Consider the following 19733-nt stretch of genomic DNA (forward strand, 5'->3'; position numbering starts at 1 on the left):
TCATTCCTGTAGACTGCTGTCACAGACTGTCTGGTGATACAAGTACTGAATCCCTTGTACGCTACATCTGTTTACAAGAAATAATTAATTAAGTTAATAAGAAAATTAATATTGCCTTGGAATAATTGCGTGATTTCCATTTCAAAGCAATATTAGTTTTTTTTTCCATATATGTTTGTATAGGAAAGGTTAGTTAATAACGGTAAATAACGTAGTAAAGTAAATAAAATAATATCAATATTAAGCAATTTGTTGACGTCGTTATAGGATGTGAACTGCTCAAAAACTATTCTTTAAACATTTAAAAACTGACTTGTCAATTATTTAGTTGATTTATTTGGTTGTTTTCTCTCTTTTCTTCGTATAACGAAAGTTTCATTTTAGTTGGAAACCGCGACACACGTTAATTACATCGATGCCTAGGAATCTTCAAAAATTTATCTTGTAAACAGCACAGAAGTTTACATATATATCCGAAACCATTTCTAAGTGAAAAGAAGCCCAAAATTTGCTAAAAACAGAGTAGTCCACCTTGATCATTTTAAAATATATCAAAGAAGTAGTCCTAAGAACTAGAAAATGAGATAACGGCTCGTTTTCAAAATTCTGAAATAAAAAAAGAACATCAGCAACCAGCTTTTAGTCAACAATAGCTCTAACGTGCATATTTGGAATTCACATGGAAAAAAAGAGTTCTGTAACACGCCGTCCGATAGATAAGCTCTAAAATCAGTATCAGGAAAAAAATACGATAATCTAATGATGCGCAATTTATCTGCGGAAATATCGTGACCAACCTGACAAGAAACGTCCCATATCGGCAATGGTGACCAGAATAAGAGGTATGCCGAAAAGAGCATAGAAAATGATCGCTATTCGTCCAGCGTTCGTCCGCGGAACGATATGACCGTACCCTATAAATCAATACTAACTGCCTCCACAGTTCAAAAATTCACAAGTAATTAAATTATTAAGGAAAAATTCTAAAAAAAAGCTCTATTTCTTGTGGTGGTGATCAAGTAGAAGAAACTTTAAAAATTTAATCTTTTCGAAAATTTGTTTGTTCACAGTAGGATCGACGTATCGAAGAGAAAGGTCTAACGATGGCAGGATCCATAGCCTTATAAAGACGAGTCCTGTACCAAGTCCATAGTACCAAATTTTGTAAAAATGCAATAAAAATTAAGAATTCACCAACAAAATACAGTTATTTTCAGCACCAAAAATTTCGACCTAAAGAAAATCCGAAAATTCTAACATTTCAAGTAAAGGTAGGTCGCAAATTCTGTTTCTATTCTATTTTACATTAAAAGGTCACCCTCAAAAGTTCTTCATTTCTACTGCAAGGGGAACAAATAAAAATCTGCTATGCTGCATGCACGATGCAAAAAAATCAAAATCTATGCGAAAAAGACTAGAAAATTTACGTTAGCTTGGTAATTTCGCTTCTCCATTAATTACACCACGTCCATTTGAGTTCTCATTTCCTTCACTTATTTCATCTACGCTATGGCTCTCTTTAGTCGCGTGATTAATCTCTTATGGTTTTTCTGGGCAATCATCCATAATTTGCCGAAGGCGTCACTTCTCTCAGACTCTCATCTCTTCAACTATGCAGATCTAAAAAGAATCGTGTGATTCTTTGCTCTGAATAACAATGACTTGGATGTTTGAAAATCTACGTCTCGTATGTATCCGGAAAAGATGTGGAGAAGAAGCATCGAAAACTTCGAAATTATAATGCACGAGAAAAAAAAAACGAATCTCTCCTATACTCTGCTATGTTCTCAGTTGGAAAGGTTATCAGGTTATCGCGTTCAGTTTTTGGTATTATTACAACATTTATATACACTCAATTTCCTGAGTAAATTCACTGAAATTATAGCCTTCTAAGATCCGAAAAAGAGAAAACGACTGCTGAAACTGTGGAGAAGACCAACTCCTATTCCAGCGAAAACCATCGCGAGAGGTGATGTCGGGAAAATTATTGGAAATTTCGCTTCCAGAGTATCGGAAGAAAAAAAAAACAATTGCAGTGATCTAGCAGTCGGCGAAGAAGAGTAAGAAAAATAAATTAAGAAAAATAAATGAAGCCCTTGGAAAGTCAGAGAAATTTTGCAGGAACAAAACTGAGAGTATTCTATTTCAAAGTCGCATAGCTTAGAATGATAGCGAGTTAGCTTTTAGAAAAGCAAAGAAAAAAATTTATAAGTGAACTACCAATCTTTTCCTTCACTACTAGATAGAAAATTTTAAAAATAGAAAAAAAGTTCTAGAACACACTCATTATTCGGCAAATGCAAGAATTTATTGTAAACAAAACACTCAGGAAATGTAAAGGAAGAAGAAATTATAATCTGCTATTCACAAAGCACATAAGATGTGAAGAAATACAAAAAAAAATATATAGAACGAAGGGATCTAGAACTTTCCACAGTTCTTCACCCAGGATATTGTCAGCTCATTACTTGTAGGTTTTCTTCTATTTTCGTTTCCTATTTCCATGACGTCATCACACTAGGGTACTTCCCGGAATTTTATAGTAGTTTATTCCTTTGTCATACTTGTTGTTTACGATCAAAGCCGAAGTTATGACCGGCTTCTCGGGGCTCTTTTTTGGTGCTCATACCCAAAAGATGCATTGAAGCGCGTGCCTGCAACTCACGCATAACAATTCCCTACGGGACGGCGAACTGAGGCACGAGTAGCAGCGTTAACTGCAAAAAACGGAGTAAGAATAGAGTGAGGAAAATTTATGAACACGTTCATATGTTTGTTGATCGGCATAGTCCCTTAACAAAAAGGAGCATAGGCGGAGACGGAGCAGCTATCCATCGGGTAATCGTGAATTGGAATAGGAAAAGTAATAGAAAAGTGAAATATGTTGGAGAACAAATAAAGAAGATATATGCAGATTACAGTACGATGAAACATACTGTGTATATTTCGACGAATTCTGAATGAACAACAAATACATCTCTGCAAAAGTTCCCCTACCGATAGTCGTAATGGCAGTCCAAGAGAAGAATATGCTCGAACCGAAAGACCATTTAAATGGACCGGAACCGGTGATGACATCTTCAGGAGTCATGTAATTCCTCGTGTAATCAATGAACACATCACGAATAATGTCATCCATTCTAAAGTATTGATTTATCAATCCGGAATCAGCAGACTGTTCTCATATATCAAATATCAAGCGTAATCAATTTTCCCATTTCATCCAAAAAAGGAACGAGGAAAAACCAGTAGATCGAACGGAATCGATAACGACCTACGCGGTTTGTGCACGCTCCGCCCAGATTGTGTACGGCGTGCCGTTGTTGTTCATCTCCCAAAGATCATCAATGATTCGTTGTTTCAATGAGTGCACCCGATGAGCGGTCTCATTCCGCAAATGCTCCTCGAACGGTTTTTCATACTGGAATTGAAATCAATTATTAATTTACTGGCTCACAAGCTAAATAATCCAGGCATAATAAATGCTATATGATAGTAATATCCAAAAATTCCATGTCCATAAATTGGAACACACATCGGGACAACATTTTACGGGCCTATCGAATCTTCCTATGCACCTCCCACAAAAAATGTTGCAACATCGAAAAAAGAATAAAAAATTCAGATATTAGAGTGTAGACTAAATATGCAAAGTAAAAGAGTGTAGAAGTAAGGTGTTCGGTTAAATAAGAGGTGTATGATTCTCTATTCCTAAAAACTTATCAAGACTATCAAAAAATACTACTTAAAAATACACTAAAAAATTAATATTATTAAAAATAAAAGAAGTAGGCTATAAAGAAACTTCTTCAAAAGGAAGTCTAGATGGAAGTAGGAGTAGCAAAGAAAGGAAACAGAAAAAAACGAGGGATTTTAGATGTAGCACAAAAATAACCTCGAAGAAAACGTCAAAGTAAATGAGATGGTTGTAGTGTATATAATAAAGAAAAAAGTGTAATTTAACAAAATTAAATTATTGAAAATTTGTAGAGAAAAGGAGTAAAACCGAAGAGAACCTTCCACATACAAAAACATTTTTTAGAGAGAAAACTAATATAAGTCAAAATTAAGAGATAGCCTGACCAGAATATCTAACTAAAGTACAAAGAAGTTAATAGAAAACAAAATTCCAACGGCACAACAAAACACTTACGTGATGAAATATTGCAGCTCCCAGCAATGTGTAGGCTGCCGAGAGAATGACAAGACCGACATGAGGTAGAGCAATACGGAGGTTCTAGAAATAAAAGAGGTTCGGTTAGGAAAAAAATCCACAAAACCACACCATTTCACATCAAAAAAAGTGGAAAATCAACTACAGTCGAGTTTACGAACATTTGCTCCTGACAATCTTAGGTAGATACATAAATACATGATGCCATTCCCTTGGAACTGTTTTAGGAATATTCAAGAGCAAAGTCGTAATCAATCAATCAATAAAAAATTATCAAAATAGTAGTAACTATACGGCTTATATGTGAACCTTTGAGCAAGTTACATCTTCGTTAGTCTGATAATGGAGAGATTACCCTACCACACCAAATCTGTATGTACAGACATCTGGAGACCCCTCCTTTCGTGGACTGATGGGAAGATCCTGTTATTACCGAAAGTACTGTCATCCACATCCAATTCTCTACGTCTCTACCCTCCACTGGTCGAATTATTCAACCTCCTCAGAGTTGAAGAGTCGTTGTCGCCTCGTGCCCGTCCACGATCCCATGAGACCGAACACGCCACCATCATTCACACCGAAACTCATATCGATCTGTGCCCGAAGTCTCGACGACGGCTACACTCAATTTTTGACGTCACATAGATCAAATCTAACCCGTTGGGCGGGGTTTTATGGCTAGCATTCAGTATGCAAATGAGAAAAAAAAACAACAAGGAAAATTTCCTCTTATAATAATGATAAGAGATTTCAGGCTCATAGAAGTCATAGGGGAGAAGTAGAATAGGTAAAGGTAAAGAAAGAGATATTTAAAAAAAAATAAAAAAAGAAGAATTCAAAATATCGGGGAAACTTGTTTTCCCAACGATTAGTGGACGTCAGTGGAGCGCTCTTTTAACGCGAAAATCTTCCACAAAAAGAATAAAAAAATTCTTAATCTTGTGCAGGTAAAGCAACACTGGAGCATCTTAAGATCAACTAAGAAAATTTGGATGAGACAGAAGGGCACTTTAACAAAATTTGAATAAAGGAAGATAAACATTAAGGTTTGTAAAAGCGAAAAACTCAGTAATGAAATATGAACCACAGACTTTCTTTTCTTTCCTATGACTTTCTTCGACCTCCGCAAAGAAAGTTTGGAAATGGTGAACTATATACACATGCTAGCAGGAAATATGCAATTTGTTTTGCCATAGAAACTGCGAAAAAACAATGGCGCAAGTTTAATACCATCAAGATTCAAAACAGATTCTGAGAGAGAAATCCGGTTGTACTAACGTAATTTGTGGAACAGTCATGTGTTAACGTCTTATTGCTGCGTAATTCCAGTAAATTTCCCAGCAGAAACGGGAGGATATGGATTAGAAAAACCGATAAGATGGACTTAAAATAAACATAAAAATGAATTAAAATATCAGTCGAAGATAGATGAAAATGATTTTAAGAAGACGTGAAGAAAAAATCGCGTTATATTTCTTCGAAGGGGTCACCAAAGAAGAAAAGAGATCATCTCCCATGCGACCAGAGGTGGTCAAATTGGAAAAGAGATGACATATTCCCCACAGGGCACAGTTCCTGGTGCAGAAACTACATACTGGTATCCATTAGAGCGGATCAATAAAAACCAGTTGTGGAGGAAGCACCTATGCACGTATGTAGGTATGCGAACAATATGAATAAGTGTCGATCACATACCCGCTTCCATCGACTCTTCTTCTTGGTAGCCTCATCGACTGCCTCTTCTTCGTGTTCATCTTCACCTTCTTGACGATCAAGATAGAGGTTTAGACGCTCAGCACTGGAATGAAACCCGATTATTGATTAGAAGAATACGGAGCAGTGACCCCAGTCAATTTCTTGAGCAGCGTTCGTGTAGAGTAGTATGTGTTTATAGGGGTGCTTCTTCTAATTTCTTTGGTGTGTTCATATGAGTCTATAGAGTATAGAGTCTTTTTTCTCCGTCTTTTTCTCTACAACTATACAGTTAACGTCGAAAAGCTCGAAATGGTGGCTAGTTTAGGATTTCTCAGTTCTTAGAAAATTACTGTACAGGTTACATATATACATTATCAGCACTATATTAAAGGAAAATTTTGCTTATAAATTCTCACACATCTGCTTTCTCCTTCAATCTCACGAAACAAAAATAAAAATAAATGAAGTGAAGAAAAATTAGAGTCCTAAACATAACATTTTGTTTTTCGGACATAGTTTTACGTTAATAACCCACTGAAGTAGAATTTTAATATTCGTCATTTGGATGCCAGGAAAAATCCTGAAATTATATGAGGATCATAAAACTCATGTTAATGGCTGAACAGTCCACTGTAATCAGATATTGGGAGTAAATTTTAAAAATTTCCCTAAATTGTTTAGAAATCACAGTTGGGATAGTTAAGGCGAGTAGAGAAGATTTTCCTTTGATTTTTTAAATTCCCATCTGGTTAAAATGATCACCTACATTCTCCATAGGATTTTAAAAAATGACACAAATCTGTGAACCTTCAAAACCCAAAAAAAATGCTTTTAGACGATCCGCAACGCGTTAATGCAGTGCGGACTTTCGGTATGCATGTAGAAATTATTTCTCATCACTAACACACTTTGCAAATTTTCTTTTTTTCAAAGTCTATTGTATTTCTAGGCACGATAGTGAAGGATTTTTGCAGCAGGCAGCTCATTAGCTTCATTAGTCATTGCTTCATCCACAGAGGTCCACAATTCATGGAGAGCTTATGAGCAGGGTTGCGTCTAATTGTCCACAAATCCCATTTGGCACCCGCCGCATCCGGGGTAACCTCCGACAGTGAGGGACACTGAGCTGGACGATAGCGTATGGTCAATAATAACGGCCAAATTGCCACTCAAGGCAATCAGCTGGTTTTTCGACGGTTAGTACCGAAAGAGTCTATTGCGCTGCTTGCAGCTGCTTGAACAATTGCAAGTGCTCTTCTTCCGCCGGAGCACCTCAGATACTAGCCCTCGAATCATGGTGAGTGAGAAGAGTTAAGCCATGCATAAGACGCGACCGACGGCGGCTGCCCTAATCCGCGAATCAGCCACCACAACACCGGCGACGCTATCCGCACTCCGCAGCTCATATGAGTCGATTGTCACGGAAGTTAGTGGAGAATTTCCCAGAGGCGAATGAGGAAAAGAAATCAAAATTCCAGGACCAAAATTGGAAAAAGTACGAACAGTTCTATATAATTTTTATTATATAGAACTTTTATTATTTCTGAGATATAAAATTTTTATTATTTCTGAGACTAACCAGAGCTTTATAAGAGCTCTGAGAAGAAATACTGGATGAAGAAAGCGAAGTCTAAAGATCAAAAACATGTCATAGAATTTCATAGTCGAACTGAATACTCAGAAAAAAGTAAAATTCTGTCGCCGTATCAAGAAAACGCTCTAGAAAACATAAAGACAAATGACAATGTCTTCGGCACCAAAATAGGACCACACAAGATCTCTATAAATCATAAAATAAAATATATCCAAATCCGTGAATGCAAGAAGAGGGAAGGAAAAAAGGAAAAAGGCAAGTTTCAAAGAAATTGGAATGAGTTCTTTGTCCCTAAATGACTAGCCATCTAAACTGAGAATAAAAGTAGTGAAGTAAAAAAAAAGATTAAAATAAGACAGTAAGATAATATTATAATAATGATGAGATAGTGTTAATAATGAGATGAGATGAAAGAATGAGAAACCCAAATTCATTTGGAAACTTTCCTATGTGAGGTGAGTGAAAGCAGTGAATTGCTTTGTATGAGAAAACATACGGGAAAATCTAAGAGAATGACTAAGATTAAGAAGACTAAGAATTGACTCATAGTAGATCACACGGTCATATTTTCTTTGTACACTAAATTGCAATGCAAGGGAAAAAAATTACACATACTAGGATGAAAAAGATGGAAGTTGGAATGAGGAATGAAAAACGAATGGGAAATCGATAATAGTAACTTGCAAAAAACTTCTGACATTTATCCCCAAAAGGAAAAGGGATGTCAGTGCAGACATGGACTACTGAGACAGCCAGACTAAAGTTTCTAGTCATTAAAGAATAAATTCATTCTTTTTCTGAGCATATTTGCAAAGAAACAAATCAAAATGTTAATTTCAACATTTTAAATGGATTACATAGAATGATCATCGGATTTCAAACTTACGAAAGTTCCTTTGCAAGTAAAAAGTAGCGGAAAGTAGAATGAAATAGAATAGAATTTAGAAAAAAAAAGAAATTCCATTCTATTTTCTATTATTTTTGGTAACTCTCTCTCTATTTAACGACAAAAAACATATATCGCGGCTTCTTATGTACATCTAATTATTCCATCGATTATACTGCAGCATACGGAATGTGATAGCTGTAAAAGTCTTCCTGTAGCTTATAGATTTCGCAATTCTCCCAACAAAATTTGAGTAGTGAATAAAAAATTTTTTAAAAAAGTGATCGCTCTTCTTTTCACTTCTTTCTTCTCTATCTTTTTTTTCTACAGTCATTCCTCAAGAACTCCCCAGAAAACTCGGATAGCATGCAGTTTGCGGAAATTTTCATCATCGAAGGACTCTTAGGTCGCACCTTCCACGCCATCGATGACGTCAATAGAGCCATAGCACCGCCGGAATTCGGCCATATGTCCAGACAAACTGACTCGAATTGAGTGCCTACGCGGGAACTGTTTCCGATCATAGGAAAACCTAGTCATTTCGGGGAGTATATCCTATAACTTACACGGGTTTTTTCCCACCATTTCTTCCACAAACGTCGTCATCGGCGATTTCGTGCAAGCAAAATGTGTTTTTTTTTTCGCCGGGAATCGTGCAGTGAGCTATATTGGATGGCCCTCTATTATTGACGTCAAAATAATTAGTACAGCTTCTTTGCCTCACGTTTTTACAACGAAAGCGTTCACGCATGAACTCAGTAGACATGGACGGCCACATAACGGTGAAAAAGATTTTTTTTTTCGTTCTTTTTTTGTGCATAACCGACGATGCAGTGAAGTAGCAATGGATAGGGGAGCAATGGATATATTCAAAAAAATAACTAATACAGAAAGAAAATCCTGTCAGGCTAATCTTACTACTAACATAAAAAATAAAATTAACACCAAGACACCAACTCTTCAATCAATCCTCACAACACCGACAACTCTAAAGCTCATGTGAATGTATTGTCACGAAAGTTAGTAAAGAACTTTGCGAAAGCAAATAGAAACGGAAGTCAAATTTCCAGGATCAGCATTTCAGAATTGCGAGCATTTGGAAATGTTCTTAGCTTTCTAAGACTAACAAAAACAAGAGTGAAGGAAATTAATTGGAAATATTTTTGAAACCATTTTCACGAATGTTTTCTCAAACGGCGGCAAATCTTTTCGAAACTACTAATAAAATTAATTCTTTGAGGTTCGGAATCTTGTCCAAGTATTTTGAGTGCAAAATATGTAAAACAAAATAAATGAGAAAATGGACTTACAAAGTGAAATACGTACAAGGATTTTTTGAAATTTAGAATTACCTGAATGCTTTCTTCTAAAAACTAAACAAAAGTAAACTAAAGTAAAAACTAAAAAATCCAAACAAACTAAAGTACGAGTTCTTTTTTCAAACAGTACGAATAACGTTCAATTCAGAACAAACACAAATAAAAATAAGAAAAGATTAGGGCAGAGGAACCTTGTGCAAATATCTCTCAAATACAATGTTTTGAACTATCAATTACAACAACAAAAATTAGACCCAATGTACCAGGATAGGGACGTAACGAACAGCAATAACCCTATTTACAATAATTCCCAGAACATGGAAACAAATTGTCCACAGAGCACATCAATAATGCAAAATATTCCAAGACTGACAAAGTGTGGTAGATACAAATATTTTTAAATTAGTGATTAGCAGCATAAATAACAGAAATTGCTTTTAAAGGTGCGTAGTATCGGATTCTCTAGGATTCTCTACGTTTTATGTTTCAAATTTAACACGTTGCAACATTCTAAGGCACCTGACAGTATCCTACCGCTTTACGGTATCCGCTCATTCTGAAGCACTGAAACCGATGCCGTTTCAGCAGCCAGCCAATCAATTCCCGTTTTCAAACTGTCCTGTGTTTGTTTCAGCGAATCACTGCGTGTATTTCTTCCCACCGGAAAACGCAGTCCGTATCTGAGAAGGTCCCGCCCACTTACAGTAACCGCAGCTGCTCCGTCCGTTTCCATAACTGATTGGAGGCTAATTGCAGCGATTTTCACACTCATTTGCGTACGCACTAACTACCACAATTGACCTCAGCTAGCTTATAGTAATCCAATGGGACAAGTTTGTTCCGTAGCAATTGTCTCCGCATTTATGACTCGAATTTTACGAGCAGATGCTTTATGCGACTATTGTTGTGTAATGCTAAACATACATAAAACGCGTAATTACACATACGCGCAAGTGTCTGTTCATAGAAACTTCGCTACCATAGAATAATCAGCAATTCCTGGAACGAATCCTCAAAATATAGCTGTTTAGTTGATCATAAACCAATTAGAAAAATTCCAAATGGCAAAAAATGTTCCTTAAAGAACAGAGAGAAATGTTCTCAAAGCCATTTTCAATTCAAAAAATGGGAAATAACCGTGGGTAGCTAGAATAACGGATCTCAGGATTAAAAACACCATAAGAACATTTTATATCTAAATTAATTTAAAACGAAACCACGAAATTCTGTTATTCAAAGTAGTTCGCGTAGAAACTCAGCTGAGCAATTTCTGACTTTAATAATAAAATTGCTTCGTTCAGTTCTGAATTTTCGACGCAGAAAAGTAATAGAAAGATCATCTGGATTTCAGTTAATGTACTCCGATTAAATTCAGATTTTAAAAACATCTTAAAGGGAGAGGTAATGACAAATTTGCTTGCAAGCTCGAATAGAACGATAACCACATAGAGAAAAGTTAAAATGTCGAAACTGAGATGGGAAATTCTCACGGAAATCAATACGCCAGTTTTGCAGCGAATTACGGCACTTCAATCCTCCGAAGGTTAAAAACGTCATAACTAAAAAAGAAGCGGACGTCATCTATGTACTAATTAAGCATAGCACATGAAATAAAATATTTTGCTTAAAATATTTACACAGTTTTCCGATATGGGAAAAATTGGATACAACAAAAAATAAAAGAAAAGTACTGCTTGCCTATTGTTTTTTAAAACAACGGTATTTAAAAAGTGATAGTTGTGTTAGACGAATAATCTCTTTTACGAATGAAAAAACATAATATAATATAGTGCCTGTGCATAATATAAAATGCGTAATATAAAAAAGAGACGAAGTAATAACTCTTCTTCAGACAGACGGACCAAAAAAGAGTTTCAAGCCTAGTGTTCCCCGCCGTAATAGGCCGGAACTCATTAAGTTGAAGGTTCTAGCAGAAGAACTTCAGCAAGCGTCAGAGGTCCTTCGCATGACTCAGATGAGGCCGGAGGGAAACCGTCACTCTAATGAGAAACAGATGGAGGCTAGGAAAAAGTTGCAGAAAATCTAAATTCCTTTAAAATTTGACGACAGCTAGTTTTGTTAGGACACACCTCGGTACACAATCGATCCCTGTCATTCGGACAGAGGGATGGTGTTGAAAATGTAACGGAAGAGTAAAAAGAGAAGTTGTTCATCAAAGCAAGGGGAAAATACATTGGAGAAAATTTTTGACGAGAAACAGACTGGTCAAATTAGGTTTACTTCAACGGAAGTATGAAAAGCAGGGAAAAACTGAAGTCTTCGAATGGGAGAATGGAAATGAGATGCTTAAAAAGCGAATACGCTCGAAAATTGTCGTTTCATAGGGAAGACTCAAGAGAAGATCTTTCACTGGTCATATCGCTTAGAGCTATGATTGGCTGCAGTATCGTCTTATGATTGGCGCGTTTTGCAGACAGAAAAAGTTATTGTTGAGCAATCTCAAAAATTTGAACTCTTCTGGAGAACCTGAGAAACAAACAACAATGATCTTGCAAAGATTTTCATTAAAAAAATGAAAATGAGGCCCGAAAGTAGGATTTGTTCGGGGAGATGATTCGGCAGAGCAAAGAAAGCTGGATATTCAATATCTATGGAGTGAACGGGTGCACAGTCATATCAATAAAATCATATATTTGTTTTTTCTCAGAATTTTTCAAAAAAGAGGTGATGAATAGACGATATTTGTACTCCTGTGATTTCCACAACTACACATGTATAATTTAGATATTGATCGACACTTTAAATCGCCAAAAACCTTACCGTCTGTGGTGGCAAAGCGTGAGCTCTACGAAATGCATGAAAAAATGGACTGGTTGCAAGGGAAAAATTGGCAACAGCCTTTGAATTTCGTTGGCTCCTTTAAAATTTATAGTGCTATATAACAAATGTGAGTAACCTGAAAGTGGACTAGTCTTCTCATGCATTCGATAAGAATTGATTGTTTCACGAGACAGTGGTCCAGGATCTACATCAGACGACCTATTTAAATTTGCGGTGAGTTGGGGTTGTCCATTCAGAAGATGAACAAATTCTATTAGCCGTTAATTTCTAACAGCGTTTTTCTTCTATTTCCATGAGTCTTTCACACGGAACTGTCCTGAAATTTTCAACATTGACCGCTTTAAATTCTTCCTCGACTTGTCCGTTTCGCATTCACCCGAGCTAAAAGTCGAGTGGACTGAATAGCTGATTAACTGTCCCTCAGGAGAATTAAAAACAACTACGAGTTTGTCGCCTCCTCTCAGTTTCGTCGATCGAGAAATATGACGAGAATTTCTGGCAGGGAAAAAGCATGGAAAAAACAACTGTATCCGACGAAATAGCATTTAGCCTCAATTTAAACGCCTGGCAGTCCAATGTCACATCATTGTCCCCCGTCTTAGTATGCAACGCTCGATTTGCTTGTCGCACACGTAAAACCCGGATGATTTACGAGATGTACATGTATGTTCGGGAGATATGATTGACGCTGATGGCCACACCGGCCAAGCACGGTTTTTTCGCACGTACACTTCTCCACATTGTTGGCGCATGCAAAGGCGCATAATAATGAAAGGCTTCCGAGGAATGTGCGCGCACTTCGTGGTGCGGACATGGCGCCGCATTAGGACAGCTCGCATGAAATCGTCCAAATGATCTGTGTGTTACTATTTTTAGAGACATTTAGGGGTATATAGAGGCGAGAAACATTGAATAAAATAAGATACACTGATTAATATGCCACCGAGATCGATCTTAATTTTTATGCTGATTTTATACATTAATTTTAGTCTTAATATTTATTATATTTAAATATATATATATATATGTTGTGTCAACTAACGCGAAAATATATATATATATATATATAAATGTTGATGGTTCGATCTACAACCACTCGCGATAAAAAATAAAATCGAACAGGTGCAAATAAGTGAATGCAGCAATACCTCATCTATTTATTTTTATTTATTTAGTAACAATTCAATAATTTTAATATTTTTTGCAATATACATAAAGCTTTAAAGAGTTTACATAACTGTGATTTTGTAAGACTGCTGAAATAAAGAAAATAAAAAATAAAATGAATGAAATAATAACTAAATCACGTTGAAGTATATATAGGATGTTTTTATTTCCAGCGAAGTAGCCCAAACTCCAAAACGAAAAAACAATCCGTGGCGGAAATTAAATGGAAAATTCAACTCAATAGGTCCATAACTGCAGGAAATTGCGCATGTTTCAATGACATAGCTAGCGACGACGAAATAGATCTGATGAATGTATTAGTTAATGGAAAGAGCAGCAATGACAAATTCGTTGGCATTTCGAAAATGACGTAGGTAAAACATAAAGAAAATGTAAAAAAATATCCTGTCTTTCTTTTTTCAGGTTCCTTTTTTCATAATTTCACGGTAAAATCGTATCTTTGGAGTGATTTCGGAAAATAAATAGAGCAGCAAGAAAGTATGAATTAAAGGAAGCATTCGATAGAAAAATAAGATAATCGAAGAAAGAAACACGAAATTCGTTTAGTAAAAAATGCTATACTACTATTAAAAATGATAGAAGGTGAGAAATTCAGCGCTAACTGAAGGAAATGACATAAGAGATTAGCAAAAAAAAGAGAAAGAGCAGTCAAAAGGATGAAAAAATGAGTCAACTAGAGCGAAAAAAAAATGGAGGTGAGAACATAAGAAAGCAAATAAGTTGAGAAATACATTAGTTCATGAAGGTTGCGGAAATTCTCGGATCATGCGTACGCGCTATATTTTTTAGAACTGATTTTTTTACCTACTCCTTAGAACGTAAGTTGTACTTAAGGCAATGAATAAGCCGGAGAAATCGTTTCTAATTTCCGGGAAATGGTAGATTATGTCAGTAATCTCTGAGCGTCTTTCCAAGCAATTGAGCGCTACTTTTTCTGACGAAGATCCATCACTCGTAAAAGCTAAGAATGGTTTCGAACCTCAACTCCTCGATCTCTTTGAGGTTATGCAATGATGGCGGGGAGCTCGGCGGTCCTATACTGACCGGTGTCGACGGGCGATGTTGCATGTACAACGGATTTAACATTTCACGTAATCATTCACACCGTATAGAAGCACAGATACGCTAAAATACGACGGGAAATGGGTAGAGTACCGTAGTGGCGAATGTGGTGGTAGTAGATGTCGTCTTGACGAGGAATGCACTAGGAAATCGTCACCACCCTAGAGTATTCATCGGATGATACGGGGCTGGAGAATTCGGGTCGTGCTGAGGTGTAGGTTAGGATGGGGCAGCAGAGTTGCAGCAGAGCAGCGCGACGACGCAATGTGGGCGTGGTCGCCGTCAGGCCGCGTCAGCTTCCCCTGGGGCGCCCTGTTAGCGCCCACCGACGAGGACTTCTACGCCGACGGACGGCCACCACCCGTCGCGACTCCGCCTCCTCGTTCTTCTACTGTTCATGCTCCTATTTCCACAGCCGGAAAAAAAGCAGCATGAAGAGAAGAAGAAAGTAATATGAAAATTAAATTAATACGAGGAGGCATTTTGGCTATCCAAGAGCTATGTTGGACGATGAATGCACTTTGTGAAGAGTCCAAAGTGCTTTGATTGGTCGACACGCATGCGGGACGCAAATGCACAAAGGATTGAATTCTCATAAAAACCGTGGTTCTCTTCAGAATTCTCATATAGTCATCAGTAAAGCCTATCAAGCAGCAAATTAAGTAAAGAAAAATAACACAAAAATAAAGTCATTTGATTTCGAGTCAAATCTAACAAGTCATTACAGAGCCACTAAAAAATTAGAAGATAAAATAAACAAAAATATCCCGGATGTTCCGGAGCGCGTGCGCCAAAACAAAAAGGAATATGCTGGAATTTTTGCTGGAAAATCGAATACAAAACACTTTACGCTGCTGCTTAAAGGAAATCTTGAAGGCTCTTAGTTTTTTTCTGGTTAAGATTCTTCAATGGACAATGCAGCGTTAAGCATCTGATTCAGGTCTGTCGCTAAGTTTTCAGAGATTTCTAAGAACAATTCAAACCTATACAAACAATACAACGACCGCACATATCACGAAAAATAGTGTGCATAAATAAACAAGTGGCTCGGCGGGAGTCGCGCAATACAGTAAAAGTTAATTCATAATTAGTGGAACTATTTATGAATTGGTTCTGGCATGGAAGAAGGAAGGAAATCCCAGCTATCGTTTGTATGCGAAGTTTCCGTGCGAAGAACCTTGCAAAGGTCATGTTGTCAGTTTCCATCAAATCCACATTTTCAGCTAAAACCTCATTCACAAGGATCCCCCATACACTTCCACATCGGGTCGGCAGCAAGGCAAAAAAAAAGAATTGTGCGGAACTCATCGACTAAGAGTCATTTTTGTTCTTCATCGTTTGAATGTGCAGCCACAAGCACACGAGGAGGACCCACGGACACATCTCATTATACTCATTGCAGGGAACAAATTTTGAAAGAGTTGTTTTCGCTGATTTATTCTCAAACCAACACAGAACGAGTCATTCCATCAATTATATGGATTGAATAAAATTTTAGATGTAGGTATTTGCATACTTACACCAATACTGCCCAAAAAAAGAGGGAATCCATATTATGTGCGAATCAGAGCAAACATTCTCATTTGATTTTTTGGCAATTGAAAATTACAAGTTCCTCCTAGTGATCTCGTGTGATGGGTAAACGACAGTTAATTGATTAATTTTTTTGACCTAGTGCTTCCTTTTGACTTGATCGCAGTTACCAAATTAAGCTACGACGTTTTTGATAAATCCAGCACTCATTTAGTTCATTTATCGATTTTTAATGAGCTGCGCATGGGGCTATTAATTGATTTTATTGGCTGGCGTGTTAGCAATTCACCGACATTAGAGTCCGAGATCCGAATGGTCCATGATACACTCCTATCCGATCAAGCAAGCAACACATCAAACCAAATTGTGCATCGTTAACCCAGTCACAAGACCAAACACCTATCTTAGGTTCCTTATTATAATAATGAATGACTTTCAACTAGTAGGGAATCTCGGATGGTCCTCTGAATTTGAACGCGACATCTCAATCATGCAAACCCTGTAATTAGTTTGCAATAGCCCTTCAGGCCGCTGTAATCTAAGATCTTGTGCTCATCTTAGATTGAAGTACCCTCTGTAAGACCAGGTGTAGGTCAAAATATTGGCTTGAAGGGAGTTTTTCTTTGTTTCTCCGTAGAGAAGAACAGTGAAGTAGGTTACATCTCAAGCTACTCGGCTCAGGTTCTAAAAAATGGGATTTGCCAAAAGGTTAGCAGATAAAATCAATTGAAGACCTCATGCAAAACTCATCAACGAGCGCTAAGCAGTGTCGTCATGCGGATTACTATCCAAGGTTTATTATTCCAATACCTTTTGCGTCATCTGGTGATCGATATCCACATTAACTAAAGCGCACGTACACCTAATGCAAACTGACAACTCGTCCATATCTGGGCTCGCAAGCGAGTTGAAACAGCATAAGGACACTTCAACTCTGCAAAACTCTCCATCGCTTGGCTTACTGCCAACATCCATATGGGAATTCCTTTAAGAGTTTAAAGAAGAAAGCGTGCGAAGAAAGTTGGAAAAATCTAAAGATGGGTGGAGCTTATGGTCCACATGTTAAGGAAGGATGGTTTTATGGTAAAACGGATCGAGATAGGTTGATCTTCGTGAACTTTTCACTTATAAAGAACTGACGGAGGTACGAAATCCTTCAGCTAGCTATTCGTTATTTAGGGCACAGAAAACTTGGAAATTCGATTTCGAAGCTATTCTACGCAAAAGTTCTATGGATTCAGGCATTTTTCTCCTCTAGTTCCACAAATGTGCAAAACAACCCAAAGAGCCATAGTCGCTCGGAGACACGAGGTCCCTGACCGCTCCCAAAGGTACGTGTGTCGTCGGCCGGTGGCGACTGGTGGCGTTATCTCGACGAAAGCGCAGCCACCGTCGTCGTGTTGATGAATGACGGACGCGCTGCACTGCACGTCATCCACTGTGTGTCGCACTCCACTCCTCGGGCTCCCTCACAGGGTCTCTCTCCACAAGGCATTCATCGAATACCTTTCAGGATTGCTGTGCTACTTCTTTGCATTATGGAAACTCCATGATTATAAAGATTCTGAATGTTTAACGCACCCATCGAAGATGCCTAATATGGCGATTAATTACAGTGCTAAACCTCCGAGCATCGCTGAAAGCTGTGCTTGTACTGCGTTTTGATATAAGAGGCAAGTCTCCACAGGAAAAAATTTCCTTCAGTAATTCTGAGTACAACACCCTCCTTGGATAAGGAGGGTGTAAATATTAGTGATCTTGTCCTGAAGCAACATCTGCGCCAGAAAACTTCCAAAGACCTCGATGACCTCAAAAACATACTCAACAACTTTTTATCGTCGCAGTCCCTCTCTTTCTGGAAGAAAGGCATTGAGACTTCCCTGGTTAGAAGCATCACCCCACGAATCTGAGGTGGTACTGATTTCAGGTGGAGTATTCTTATAAGGAATAAGAGATTATGGAGAGGAGGGTGATTCCGTCCATTTCTCCCTAATTGCCGTAGAAAACCGCCCGGAAGATGCAGCTAGAAGCGTTCCGGCGCACTATTTTCTACAACGGGTTTGATTGGAGCGCGCCAGCCCTGTGCGGCGCCGCATCTTCCGGGCTCTTTTTTTACGGCACTTAGGAAGGAATGGACGGAATCACACCCGTCTCCACAATCTACTATCCTTTATAAGAATACTCCACCTGAAATCTGCACCACCTCAGATTCGTGGGTTGATGCCTTCAAGTGGCTTGATGTTGCTGATAATGGTGGTAATTACAATGATGATTTTTGATTTGTACCAACAAATCTTTTGAAAAATTTTTCCTCAAAAAAAGAAGAAAAAGATACAGAAATAAAAGATAAAGATATAAAAGTACCCAATAGCTAGAACAGAATATTTTTCACTCTAGATTAATGTTATATGCACTTTGTAATAGAAATTTCTGGGAAGAAAAGGAGATAGGTCGCGAATAAAGGGCTTACTTTATTAAGTTGTCCAGATACGACGTTTGCGAGAAGTCGTTTGCCCATCAAGACACGTTTGCAGGCACAAACAAACGGATCAGAACAGAAATGTGTTTTGATTTTCAATAGACTCATCTTTCCCATGGATGAAATGCACACAGTCTGGCGATAATTCCGAGATTTTTATCCTTGTACCTACTCATGTGCTGCGACATTGCATCATGAGAAACAGAACCCAAAATGACGTCTTGTATTAGTGTTATATTCTATAAAAAATAAAGTCATCTAACTGTGGGAAATATTAACAAAGAGGTCGGTATATGATGTAAAATGTTGAATGCCACCAGAAATATTTTCTTCCTAACTCTACTTAAAGGCATCACCCCACGAATCTGAGGTGGTACGGATTTCAGGTGGAGTATTCGTGTACGGGATAGTAGATTATGCAGAGGGGTGATTCCGTTCATTTCTTCCTGATTGCCGTAAAAAAGGATCCGGAAGATGCGGCGCGTGCACAAGGCTGGTGCGCTCCAATCGAACTCGTTGTAGAAAATAGCGCGCCAGATCGCTCGAAGCCGCATCTTCCGGGCCGTTTTTTTACGGCAATTAGGAAGAAATGGACGGAATCACCCTTCTCCCCACAATCTACGATCCCGTGTACGAATATTCCACCGTAAATCCGTACCACCTCAGATTCGGGGGTGATGCCTTTAAACCCACGAAATAACACTTCGCGCTCTAAAGGCAATATCTAACTCACCGGTACAACAAAGATATTACTGAATAGTAAACAATTTTGAGGGTACCACAGAACTATAAGAGGTCTGTTGAGCTACTGTACTGTTCGATTAATATAACAGTTGTTCTCTTTTTCAAATTTCGTGAAAAAAACTAGTAGCGGGTGGCGAGGGTCTACCTGAATGGGCTTGCACCATAGGTGCGATACGAGGAGCCGGACCCTCCTCACGTGAAGGAGTCTAGATCAAGGGGTGCAGATCTAGTGATTACGATCCCTCCACCAACCGTAC

At 37.9% G+C, this 19733-nt stretch overlaps 1 protein-coding gene across 2 annotated transcripts in view; it reads right to left on the bottom strand.

Annotated features, from left to right (window-relative positions):
- The window catches only part of RB195_013556 (uncharacterized protein), a gene marked incomplete at both ends in the record, with an annotated part of 58934 nt that overhangs the window by 7521 nt on the left and 31680 nt on the right, over positions 1-19733 (bottom strand). For both annotated transcript variants that reach the window (XM_064203436.1, XM_064203437.1), the window contains 5 exons: positions 798-914; positions 2998-3140; positions 3279-3421; positions 4154-4237; positions 5870-5972. In XM_064203436.1, coding sequence (XP_064059317.1) covers positions 798-914; positions 2998-3140; positions 3279-3421; positions 4154-4237; positions 5870-5972 — 590 coding nt within the window. The remainder of the gene's footprint in view (positions 1-797; positions 915-2997; positions 3141-3278; positions 3422-4153; positions 4238-5869; positions 5973-19733) is intronic.

Source organism: Necator americanus, chromosome V, assembly GCF_031761385.1.
Source record: "Necator americanus strain Aroian chromosome V, whole genome shotgun sequence".
Classification (NCBI taxonomy): domain Eukaryota; kingdom Metazoa; phylum Nematoda; class Chromadorea; order Rhabditida; family Ancylostomatidae; genus Necator; species Necator americanus.